At 34.5% G+C, this 13,943-nt stretch overlaps 1 protein-coding gene across 1 annotated transcript; it reads right to left on the bottom strand.

Moving 5' to 3' along the window:
* Window positions 1-1,929: 1,929 nt before the first annotated feature.
* On the bottom strand, window positions 1,930-2,301 carry LOC116120351 (classical arabinogalactan protein 1-like). Its single transcript, XM_031406303.1, has one exon. It carries the CDS (start codon window positions 2,299-2,301, stop codon window positions 1,930-1,932), a length of 372 nt encoding a protein of 123 aa, XP_031262163.1.
* Window positions 2,302-13,943: the final 11,642 nt, after the last annotated feature.

Below are 13,943 nucleotides of genomic sequence, written 5' to 3'. Positions count from 1 at the left end.
AGGGGAATGCTTGTGGTGCTATGGGTGGTGTCAAGAGTGATTTCCAGCACAAAGATCGGCCAGAATTTGGCTGGAAAGGTGCGACAACCAAGCAAAACCCTAAGGTAGAGGCAATGGCGATCGACGATGTTGGGGGTTTTGGTCGGGAGAAGCTAGTGATGCTATTGGTGGTGTCAAGGATAGTTTCCGATGTCGAGATTAGCCAAAATATGGATTAAACGCTTGATCGAAACTAAGAGCAACGTCTGTTGATTGGGGGGGGCTCAATCAGGCAGGGAGGTTAGCGGTTTTAATGTTGGGGTTGATGGGATTGTGATGGTGGTGTGGGGGGCTCAACTGCCCCAGGAACAGGGGATTGTTTTAAAAATATCTCATTGGAATTTGATTTTCAGACTTAATAATAAGAGAGAATTAAATAAAATTTGAAATCATTTTCTCTCTCACCATTAAATCATTTTTTTACTTTTTAATTAAGGATAAATATGTCTTTTTATACATGGATCAACCTATGAAAAATCAAATATATCTCTATTTTATCCAATCAATTAATCCAACAAGCATTTTTGTTACTTTAATTAGAAAAAGAGACGTTTCAACAAGAATTATAATTATCCTCCCTTTCCGTATTTTCTAACTTAATTTCTCCAGTCAGATGGTCTCCTGAAATTGCGGAAAATTTAGAAAGCATATGAATAATATTTCAATGAGAGCTGGGCTAGAACATAAATGTTCAATCCAGCAACTGTCAACTACATTAATTACATTAATTAGAAATTAGAGACGTTTCAACAAGAATAATAATTATCATCTCTTTCTGTATTTTCTAGCTAAATTTCTCTAGTATGAAGGTCTCCACAAATTCCAGAAAAATTAGAAAGCATACGAATTATAATTCAATGAGAGAGTCTAAAACATAAATGTTCAATCCAACAACTATCAACTACATTAATTATAAAGATAGAAAAAGAGGCGTTTGTCTAGAAAAAAGTTGTTTGAACAAGAATACTAATTACCCTCTCTTTCTGTTTTTTTAAGCTTAATTTCTCTATCAGAGCAGAAAATTTAGTTAGCATACGAATAATAATTCATCCCTTGGAACCCTAGTTAGTTAATACGGGTACGGAAAAAAAACGGTACGGCAATTATACGGGTATAATACGATAAATGGTGAAAAATACGTTTAGAAAAATTTGGCCATAAAATTCGGATACGAGAAAAATACGGTACGGATATATATGGGTTTAATACGGTGCATTGTCAATAATACGTTTTGAAAAATACGGCAATATCAATCTTAGTTTTAACACTTTTATGGACTACCTGATTAAAATCAACATAACATTTCAAATACAAAAGTATTCAATTTGACTGTATTTACAAGAACATAAAAGAGAAGTAGAGAACATCATCAAATACCTGGTCAAATGCAAAGTATGTAATTAACCAATAACACAAATACACAATATATAACTGATATTCAAATTATAGTCTCCAGACTCAAACAATTCCCAAATTCTCCCATACTTGCTTGCCTCACTTGTACAGCTTCGTGAAAAGGGCTGGACGAGTGGAATGATGGAGAAGACTCTATTTACTTGGTATCCATTTTAATTTTTTGTTTTTTCAAGTTCTTATTTTTTAATTAAACGGATATTTGTAATCAAATATTAATTGAATATTCCCACCAAATTGAAATACTAAATAGACTAAACTTTGTCCTAAAAATAGTTCATCACCCTTTAACACAATCAAATAATATTATAATTTATAACAACATGAATTCTTCCTTTAAAATATCAGTTACTAAAAGAACGGTAATATATTATTAAATGAATAATGAAATAATATGAAATACAATGGTACAGATAATATAAATAAACGAATAAATAAAGAGATCGTAACTTCACACTGCACTGATTTCACATCACTCTACATAATCAAAACGGCAGCGAACAACCCAACTGCCAAAGATCCAGTACCGGAAAATCTGTTAAAAACGGCAGCGTTCTCTGCTGGAGCAGGAGCTTGAGACGGTGGGAAGGCGATCGACGAGGGAGAAGTCGCTGGAGCCGGAGAAGAAATCGACGGAAGAGGGGACGGCGGTGAGGTGACGACGACAGGAGAAGAAGCAACCGCCGGTGTAATCTTCGAAGGAGACGGCGCAGCCACTGGTCGAGTTTTGGAAGCGGAAGGAGGCAAAGATGTCGGAGCCGGAGTAGGAGCTGGAGACTGAGCCATTGAGGAGGCAAAGAGGAGTGAGATTAGAAGGAAAGACATGAGAGGTGTTCTTGAGAAAGCCATTACAATTGCAGAGAGATGATGAATTTTGAGGAGAGATATAAAGAGTTGTGCTTTGTGTTTGTTTGTTTGTACATAGCGAAGTGAACCAGATCTGTTTCTGTTATAATTTTTTGTATAAACCCACCAAAACGACGTCGTTTTGGGGGTGTGAGGTTATGTTTTTTTTTTCAAAAATTCGCGAATAATTCGCGAATTATACGTGAATTATACGGTATACCTTATTATACGCGAATTATACGACAGATTTTACAAAATTCGGATACGCACGTATTATACGCGAATTAACTAACTAGGGTAAACTACCGAACTAGTGGCGTAGAAAAGTTGAGGAGGTGCATGTATCATGTTTTAGTGAATTTGGGTGATAGAAAATAAATTAGCCAAGAACTAATGAGAGAGAAAAGAGGAGAGTTGGGGCTGCACCATAAATGTTCAATCCAACAACTATTAATTACATTAATTATAAAGTTAGATATGGTATAAATATATTAATTTATAGTACTAATGACGTAATATTTTACAAATTTTTAGAGAAGATTTTTAGATGAAGATTGCAAAAAAAAAAACAAATAATGTTGAGTCCTCAGATATTCAGGTTTGAGGATAAACAGTGATTTTGAGCTTTTGGAAAGATGAGTCACTTCATCTCATAGTTCAAAATTTTGGGTTCAATGTTGAACAGGGAAGGAAGAAATAAAGTATGTGGTTCAAGTGGTTACATTGCACATTACAAGTAACAAGATTAAAACATTCATCAAATTACAAGATTTATCAAAGTCATAAAGGGGATATTTTATGTTTCAAGTATTTTGATCTATTTATATGTATTTTAATATATAGATCCATATATAAATGTTTGAGCAAGCCTAAGGAGATGGATGTCTAAAATAGAGTTTGTTTAGATGCAACAAGTGACTTATCATTCACCAAATCAAGCCATCTTCATAGGCTACCAAATATTAAATGTTGAAACAAGGTAAAGCCCATTAACTTAAGTCCATTACCTTCGGCATACACAGCTTCATCATGTAAAATACATTCATATTCCAATATTCATATAAAATTTGATAATACAATCAATTTCATCATAAAATCTCCATGGAATATATGCGGAAGTAAATGACAAACCTCCAGCCATAGCAATTGTTGTTTAATCTTCTTGTTCCTTCAAAATATAGAATCTTCCACTGACTGCAATTTCAAAGTGATGGTTTTGGGAATAAAAAAAAAAAAAAAAATTGCCTCTAATCGGGACCTGTAAAGTCTCCTTTATATGCAGTTGTCTTTCCATCAAAGACAACTGCCCAAGGGAAGAGACACAACTGTATGACCACATCAGTCCACATCAACATAAAAGTGTAGGACCTTAGTGTAATTATATTAAAAGTGTAGGACGATTGGTTGTTCATCCAAACAGGATGAATAATGAGGAACCACTTAATCAAAATCCACATTCTGATGAGATTATTTAAGAAGATCAATTTGAACAAGCTCCACTACAGGAGGAACAACCAGTTGTGCAACAGTCTTAACAAGAGACTGTTGATACAACATTAAGGAGATCTACTAGAACAAAGAGATCAGTAATTCCTATTGATTATGAAGTGAATATGCAAGAGTCTGACTGTGACATAGGTATCGAGGATGATCTAGACACATTTATACAAGTTATGAACAGTAGTAAATCTGAATTGTGGTATAATGCCATGATTGACGAGATGAATCCTATGGCGGATAATAAAGTTTGGGACCTTGTTGAGTTGCCTACTGGAAAGAAACCTATTGGTTGTAAATGGGTATTTAAAACCAAAAAGGATTCATTAGGCAACATTGAGAGATACAAGGCTAGACTTGTTGCCGAGGGGTTCGCGCAAAGGGAAGGAATAGATTATAAAGAAACATTTTCTCCAGATTCTAAAAAGGATTCCTTTCGTATCATAATGGCATTAGTTGCCCATTTCAATTTACATTTACATCAAATGGATGTTAAAACAGCTTTTCTCAATGGAGATTTGGAGGAAGAGGTTTATATGAAACAACCTGATAGGTTCATTTCAAGTGATGGTGAACATTTGTTTTGCAAGCTTAAGAAGTCCATTTATGGACTTAAACAAGCCTCCCGACAGTGGTATTTGAGATTTCACACTGTTATCTCTTCATTTGGTTTTGTAGAAAATGTCATGGATCAGTGTATATACCACAAGGTTAGTGGGAGTAAAATCATCTTTCTTGTGTTATATGTAGATGATATTCTACTTGCAACCAATGATTTTGATTTGCTACATGAGGTGAAACAATTTCTCTCTCAACATTTTAGTATGAAGGATATGGATGAGGAGTCTTATGTCATTGGCATTAAGATTCATAGGGATAGGTCTCAACATGTTTTGGGACAATCTCAGGAAGCCTATATTAATAAAATTCTTGAGAGATTTAAAATGAAAGATTGTTCACCCAATGTTGCACCCATTGTTAAGGGTGACAGGTTCAATCTGAACCAATGTCCTACACTTGAGATTGAAAAGGAACAAATGAAAACTATTCCTTATGCTTCAGCTGTTGGAAGCCTAATGTATGCTCAAGTCTGTACTAGACCTGACATTGCTTTTGCAGTTGGCATGTTAGGAAGATATCAAAGTAATCCAGGTTTGGATCATTGGAGAGCTTCAAAGAAGGTCATGAGGTATCTTCAAGGAACTAAAGGTTTCATGTTTACTTATAGACGGTCTGACATTTTAGAAGTCGTCGGATATTCAGACTCAGACTTCGCTGGCTGCGTTGATTCTCAAAAATCAACATCCGGATATGTTTTTATGCTGGCCGGAGATGCTATATCTTGGAGAAGTGCCAAACAATCTTTAGTTGCCACTTCTACCATGGAAGCTGAGTTTGTTTCCTGTTTTGAGGCCACTACACAAGGTATTTGGTTGAGAAGTTTCATTTATGGGCTTAGAGTTGTTGAGTCTATCTCTAGGCCAATAAAGTTATATTGTGACAATTCAGCTGCTGTATTCTTTGCTAAGAGATGCATATGCGGTATGTTCAATTAGAAACAGGAAAAATTACATGAACCATAGCGGTAAGTCCCTTTTAAACAAGTATTACCTTCCATGTATTACAATGCAAATATTTTTTTCTTTCTAAATAAACGCTTAAATGTGGAATATCACTTTATGAACAAACCTCAAATGTTTGTTCTAGGTCCTCTAGAATGTTTGTTTGTCTCCAACCAAAATGTATACAACTTAAAAGAGAAAACAAACTAAATTACAAAGTTTCAGACAATGAAAGTATTACCTCTCATAGTGATAAAGCGGGACATAGTCCCATGTGAACAACATGATCCTTGAACGTCTTTGGTGGCATGCCTTTTGTTAGAGGATCAGGAATCATCTGCTCGGTATGTATGTGTTCAATGAGCAGTTCTTTAGCTTTACCATGCTCCCTTATTGCTAAGTACTTAATGTCGATGTGTTTACCTCGACTTCCACTCCTATTATTCTTAGCGAAAAATACAGCAGCTAAATTGTCACAATATAACTTTATTGGCCTAGAGATAGACTCAACAACTCTAAGCCTAGAAATGAAACTTCTTAACCAAATACCCTGTGTAGTGGCCTCAAAACAGGAAACAAACTCAGCTTCCATGGTAGAAGTGGCAACTAAAGATTGTTTGGCACTTCTCCAAGATATAGCATCTCCAGCCAGCATAAAAACATATCCGGATGTTGATTTTCGAGAATCAACGTAGCCAGCGAAGTCTGAGTCTGAATATCCAACGACTTCTAAAATGTCGGACCGTCTATAAGTAAGCATGAACCTTTTAGTTCCTTGAAGATACCTCATGACCTTCTTCGCAGCTCTCCAATGATCCAAACCTGGATTACTTTGATATCTTCCTAACATGTCGACTGCAAAAGTGATGTCAGGTCTAGTATAGACATAAGCATACATTAGGCTTCCAACAGCTGAAGCATAAGGAATAGTTTTCATTTGTTCCTTTTCAATCTCAAATGTAGGGCATTAGTTCATATTGAACCTGTCACCCTTAATAATGGGTGCAACACTGGGTGAACAATCTTTCATCCTAAATCTCTCAAGAATTTTATTAATATAGGCTTCCTGAGATTGTCCCAAAACATGTTGAGACCTATCCTTATGAATCTTAATGCCAATGACATAAGACGCCTCACCCATATCCTTCATACTAAAATGTTAAGAGAGAAATTATTTCACCTCATGTAGCAAACCTAAATCATTGGTTGCAAGTAGAATATCATCTACATATAACACAAGAAAGATGATTTTACTCCCACTGACCTTGTGGTATATACACTGATCCATGACATTCTCTACAAAACCAAATGAAGAGTTAACAGTGTGAAATCTTAAATACCACTATCGAGAGGCCTGTTTAAGTCCATAAATGGACTTCTTAAGCTTGCAAAACAATGTTCACCATCACTTGAAATGAACCCATCAAGTTGTTTCATATAAACCTCTTCATCCAAATCTCCATTGAGAAAAGCTGTTTTAACATCCATTTGATGTAAATCTAAATTGAAATGGGCAACTAATGCCATTATGATACGAAAGGAATCCTTTTTAGAAACAGGAGAAAATGTTTCTTTATAATCTATTCCTTCCCTTTGCATAAACCCCTTGGCAACAAGTCTAGCCTTGTATCTTTCAATATTGCCTAATGAATCCTTTTTGGTTTTAAAGATCCATTTACAACTAATAGGTTTCTTTCCAGTAGGCAACTCAACAAGGTCCCAAACTTTATTATCCGCCATAGAATTCATCTCGTCAATCATGGCATTATACCACAATTCAGATTTACTACTGTTCATAGCTTGTATAAATGTGTCTGGATCATCCTCAATACCTATGTCACAGTCAGACTCTTGCATATACACTTCATAATCAGTAGGAATTGCTGATCTCTTTGTTCTAATAGATCTCCTTAATGTTGTATCAACAGTCTCTTGTTGAGACTGTTGCACAACTGGTTGTTCCTCCTATAGTGGAGGTTCTTCAAATTGATCTTTTAAAACAATCTGATCAGAATGTGGATTTTGATTAAGTGGTTCCTCATTATTCACCCTGTTTGGATAAACAACCAATCTTTTACTTAATGTAGGAGCATTGTCTAAAACATCAATTTTCTCAAGGACTGAGTCTTTGATTTGATCACTCCCACTAACCACATCATTTTCAAGAAATTTGGCATTTCTTGATTCAACAATTCCACTAGAATGGTTCGGACAATAAAAACTTATATCCCTTAGATTTTTCCACATATCCAATAAAATATGCACTAATAGTCCTAGGATCTAACTTCCGTTCTTATGGATTATAAACTTTAACCTCAACTGGGCAACCCCAGATGCGTAAATGACTTAAACTTGGTTTCCAACCTTTCCATAATTCGAATGGCGATTTGGGAACCGCCTTAGTTTGAACTCGGTTTAATAAATACGCTGCAGTTTTGAGAGCTTCAATCCACAAAGAATGAGGAAGTTTGGAGTTACTCAGCATACTCCGTACCATATCCATTAATGTTCTATTTCTCCGTTCTGCTACACCATTCTGAGATGGTGTGTCAGGCAAGGTGTACTGAGCCACAATACCTTGCTCTTGAAGAAATTTAGCAAATGGACCAAGTGCTTGTCCTATACCAGTGTATCTACCATAATATTTACCACCTCTATCAGATCTTACAATCTTAATTTGTTTTCCACATTGTTTCTCTACATCTGCTTTATATATTTTGAAAGCATCCAACTCTTCATCCTTGTGATAAAGCAAATAGAGATACATATATCGTGAGTAATCATCAATAAAGGTGATGAAATATTTTTGACCACTAGAGCTCATGTCATGGCAACAAATATTTGTGTGTATGATTTCTAAAAGTTCAGAACTCTTTCTGGCACCCTTCTTGGATTTGTTAGTCTGCTTTCCCTTAATGTAGTCTACACAAGTATCAAAGTCAGTAAAGTCAAGAGTTTCAAGAACTCCGACATTTACCAACCTTTTAATCCTATCAATGGAGATGTGTCCTAATCTCCTATGCCACAAAAAAGAAGAGTTTTCATACATAATAGTACGTTTCATACCAGTGTTAGCATGTGAAGGCATAAGACTATAAGGAACAATATCACTTAAATGAATTTTAAACAAACCATCAACCAAAGTACTATTTCCAACAATAGATGAGTTCTTAATTAAATTAAAAGAACTACCATAAAAGTTGAAAGAGTATCCACAAGGTACAAGCTCAGAAACTGAAATTAAATTCCTAGAAAAACTAGTAATATAAAAGGTTCGTTCCAAATTCAAAACATAATTAGTACTTAAAATAAGTCTAAATGTTCCAACAGATTCAACACGTGAAGGCATCCTGTTTCCTGAATAGATGCTCCATTCACTTTCCAATGGCTTCCTTTGATCCAGAAAGTCCTGTATGGTATTAGAAACATGGATTGTAGAACCAGAATCAATCCACCAATCATTATGTGAAACACAAATCATATTAGATTCATAACACACAAGAGATGAGAGGTTACCTTTCTTGTCAAGCCAGGCCTTCCTCTTAGGACAATCCTTCTTCATGTGTCCCGTCTTTTTACAGAAGAAACACTTGATATTGTCCTTATTACCTTTGCTCATAACCTCATGTAGCTTGCCTTTTCCCTTCCACTTCTTATTCTTGTTTGAAGTGTACTTGACATTTCCTGTCACTAGATGTGTAGTTTCATTCACTTCCTGAAGCAGTCTCTCCTCCTCCTGAACACACATGGTCAAAAGCTCATTGATTGACCATTTATCCTTCTGTGTTTTATAAGATATCTTAAAAAGAGTATAATGAGACGAGAGAGAGTTCAGGACATAATGCACTAGGAAATCATCATTAATCACCATCTGAAGGGATTTCAACTGAGCAGCGATGTCCCTCATTTTCATAAAATGCTCACAGACTCCTTTAATACCAGTGAACTTCATGGATGTCAATCTACTCATTAGGATGCTACCTAATGCCTTGTCTGATGTTTCAAACTGTGCGTGAATTGCATCCATCAAATCCTTGACATTTTCACACTCCGGTATCGACCCACGGATACTAGTCGTAATGTGAGATTTGATAAACATCATGCTTAAATGGTTGGAATGCTCCCACCGTTCATACAAAGCAATCTCAGCTTGAGAGCTAGTATCTGTAGGAGTAGGTGGCTCTTCCTTACGAAGAGCATAGTCAAGATCTATGCACCCTAAATGAAGAAGGACAGCCTCTCTCCAGGATTTGTAGTTATCACCATTTAGATTGGGAACCTTATCCTCAACCATCATCAAAGTTTGATCAACTATAGGTATATCAATAAATATGCTCACTAAATAAATTATGAGGCACAAACAATCAATAACAATTATAAGTTTACCAATGTAAAACAAATAATAAATCATAAATGAATCGACATATGATAAAATCTCCCTGTGGGTAAAGACATTACATATTATGATTCATTATTCTTTAATGATGAAACTAGAAATTATTAATATTTCATAATACTTATCAGCTAATTAAGAAATAAGAATAATTTCTATTTCATCCCTAATTAATCATAAAAATATAACATTCCCTATGGGTAAAATGATTATATTAATATGATTAACTACAAAACGATGTTATTAATTTTAATATGATCATAACTAATATTACTTAATGCATATATTATCATAATTTAGATGCTACAACTACTCTAAATTAATAAAATATATACGATAATAAAACATGAAATAATTTATAACATGAATTAATAATATAACACAAATCAATACAAGAATAACACATTATTTATGCATAACAAAGTAATATATGACATAGAAACCATCATACACGCTGTTATCGACTCCCACACGCCACCGTGACTAAACCAATTATCCCCACACGCCTTCACGCGCCGCTAGAAGGCAACACACCTTGTCACGCGCCTTCATGCGCTTACACGCGCCTCATACCCATCCTCATGCGCTTGATGCAAGCACACGCATTCTCATGCGCAAGCACGCACCAGATCTCAACCTGGGTCAGTTTGACCCGTTTGACTGGTTTGGGTTGACCCTTTATCGGTTCGGTCCATATTATCCGGTCTGAACTGTTTGACCGGTTTGTTGACCGGCCTAACCCGTTGACTGGGTCGGGTTGAACTATCGGGTTTTAGGCTAGTTTGATCGGGTCGGGTTAACCCGTTTTGATTGTTGACTTTGACCAGGTCAGTTTGACCTGATTAACCTATTGGGTCGGTTCTTCTTAACCCATTTTCTGCAGTTTTTTTTTTTTAAATTTTTACCCAGTTTTGCAGTTTTTCAACAGCCTGTTTTCGGCTATTTTTCCAGCGTTTTTGACAGGAAACTTGAATGTCGACTTATGACCTATATTGTTGACAACCCAAATGACAATTTTGTCCTAAATCGGTGTCGTAAATAGCTTCCGAAAACACCTAAACGATAATTTCTAACAAAGATTTTAAACTAGCATAACTTTGCAACCAGAACTCCGTTTTTGACAAATAATATACCGTTGGAAAGCTTTTTCGACAAGGATTCCAATGACATCAAAAACGAAAACAGATTATATTTATAATAAAGGTTATGCTTGATTTACAGTATGGGTTTTAATTGAAAAAATCCCAAATTTTATGCAATATTTTTTAGATTTGCACCAAACAATTTCATGCTAGGCAGAGATTCAAACAAAGCTCCTTCAAAATACAGAATCTTCCACTGACTGCAATTTCAGAGTGATGGTTTTAGGAATCAAAAAAAAAAAAAAAAAATGCGTCTAATGGAGACCTGTAAAGTCTCCTTTATATGCAGTTGTCTTTCCAGCAAAGACAACTGCCCAAGGGAAGAGACACAACCATATGAAAACATCATTCCACATCAGTATAAAAGTGTAGGACCTTAATGTAATTATATTAAAAGTATAGGACCATAATGTAAAAAGTCTAACACATCATTCTTATGGCTTTGAGACTTTGCTGGTTGCTCACCCTATTCACCTTCATTTACCTCTGTGATTTCGTCTCCTTTTCTTTCAACCAAATTAGTGGAAGGTTGAGCAGAATCCATTGGCTATATCAATTTAGAACAAAGAGTGCTCTGTCAGTTAATTTCAAGTACTATTTATAAGATCTCAAAAGCCTAAAGCCAATACATAGAAACAACTGTGATCATTCATTTCATCTCTTGGAAAAACAATAAATTCCCCGGGAGAAAATTTTAATGGGAATTACTTTTTCTGTTAGATTCTCTTGAGTCAAAACGGAAGAAAGTTCTTATGACTTTTATTTATTGAAATGAATTCCCAGAGTGTCTTTTTCCCATATTCTTTTTACTAATTTTTTTTTTTTTTTTAAAGGTTAAATTATTGGACATTCATTTGATATAAAGTATTATATATAATTGGAGCTAAAAAATTTTAATTGAATTTTTTTTTTGGATATTTTTGCCCCTCCTCAATTCTTAGCTTCGCCATTGGCGTATAACGCATCATTATCACTATAGTAAAAGTTAACAGTTTTACTAACAGTTGGGGGTCGTATTTTTAGTTTTCAAAACCTAAGGCCGATAAGGGTTTTAACCCTAGCCTGAGGGGTGTCCAGAGAAATTCCCCCTTGATTTCTAATTCTCGTCTTCTCTTGCTTGATTTTTAATTCCTTAATGAGAATATATTAACAAATTGTAGAATTTTAAAGCAAAAGTAAAGATTAATAGATTAAAAAAAGAAAAAGAAGTAATATTTAGCTGTAATAATGTAATTAATAAAGAAAGGAAGCTCCAAACCTAATTTTGTTTGTAGCATATCCTGAATCTTGCCTTTGTACAAGGCCCTTTTCCCTAAATCTCTTGGGAAGCGAAGAGGACAGGTTTGAAACTCGTTCGGTAAGATTCTCCCGAAGGTAGGCATTTACCCAAGGCACTGATATTCTGAGTCTCTCAATTATACGTGTTTTAGGGAGTTGAACGTCTTATTCTTATGAGTGGCCTATGTGAATATGAGCCAAGCCAGGAGCAAGGATTCCTGAAAGTGAAATTTATTGTAATTATTTTATGAAAAATGTTACACCTACAATTTCTTCTCACAAACTTCCCTTACAACTCAGACGTGACAACTCGTAATTGATCAGCTCATAATCTGTTAGATCTGGGTCCTACCTGACAAATTATGATTCATCAAATGTGAGATGTCATGTCGTTATTGTGAGAGAAAATTTATGAGAAGAGTTTATGGATATAATATTATTCTTATTTTATACATTTTAAAACATTTTATGATCCAAAATCTCTTTTTTTTTCACCACCTTGTTTCCACAAGATAAGGGTTGTTTTAACATGTGTCTTTAGGACACATGTACATGTTAAAGACACTAAAAGATAAAATATTTACTTATTTTGATATATATTATATATAAAGACAAAAAAATATAATTTTAATATATCAAAATGCTAAAGTTTTTATCCTCTAATATATTTTACGTATATTGTTAGAACACACATTAGGGCAATATAGAAAATGAAACCTTTTTAAATTAATTTTTATATCAAAATTAAGATAATGTGACTTTATTATTTCATACGTGACTTCCAGCTGTAATGATGTGTAATATACTGATATCCAAAGCTTTATTTAACATACATTATTGCTGCGACCTTTTACTTTTTGTCCGTTTCAACTTTTCTTCTTTGCTTTTCCTTTCTGAGCTCTGGCATTTGGTGGGGAGGAAATAATATTAATGTGTGCTGAACAAGGTGAGAGAAGAAAGGAAAGCCTGGGAATTTACCCTTGATTTCTAATGTCCACTTCTCTTTTCTTCACTTTTTTGTCGTTGGGTTAATTTTAGTTAAGCCAAATTTTCCAGATATTTTTTAAAGTATTAAAAAAAATAAAAAAAGCACATTCATTTTATTTAGGACGTTTTTAATAATTTTGTAAGAGATATCCAGTTTTTGATAATTATAAGGGATTTTTGATCATTTTATAAATGATATTTTATATTTTCAAGAGGATTTAATACTTAAAAAAACATTCAGATCTAACTCTCCTATTGCCTGTTGGTATTATTGTCAAAGAGATGTTTTCAACTTTTCTTTTTTCTAGTCAAAAGTAGAAGGTCCTACAAAATACAAATTGCAGCAAAAGTAAAGAAGGAAAGATTCTAGTTAATATTTCTTCACACTTTCTCACTTAACTTTTTTCAATATGTCCATCACTCTTGCACCATGAGGCTGTAATATATGGATAAAATGATATCCTTTCATTTTGTCTGTTTTCATTATTTCTTCTCTACATTTTTTCTTGATCGATTATGCGTTTTGTACGGACGTTTCAATAAGAATAATAATTGTTCTCTCTTTCTGCATTTTCTGCTTAATTTCCTCTCTCTGTTCCCACAAATTGCAGAAAATTTTTAGTCAAAAGCACTCAGAAGGTCCCACAAATTGCAGAAAATTTAGAAAGCGAACGAATAATAATTCATCCTTTGGAACTAGTCCTGTAGAACAGTTGGGGAGGTGCATGAATCACGTTTTAGTGAAAGAAGAAGAGAAGATGAAAAGAAAATAAATGAGCCAAGAAC

Source organism: Pistacia vera, unplaced genomic scaffold (genome assembly GCF_008641045.1).
Source record: "Pistacia vera cultivar Batoury unplaced genomic scaffold, PisVer_v2 Contig93, whole genome shotgun sequence".
Classification (NCBI taxonomy): domain Eukaryota; kingdom Viridiplantae; phylum Streptophyta; class Magnoliopsida; order Sapindales; family Anacardiaceae; genus Pistacia; species Pistacia vera.
This window is presented reverse-complemented; position numbering and strand designations above follow the sequence as displayed.

Coding starts and splice junctions, on each gene's coding strand:
- LOC116120351 (XM_031406303.1), bottom strand. CDS start 2,301: ATGGCTTTCTCAAGAACACCTCTCATGTCTTTCCTTCTAATCTCACTC.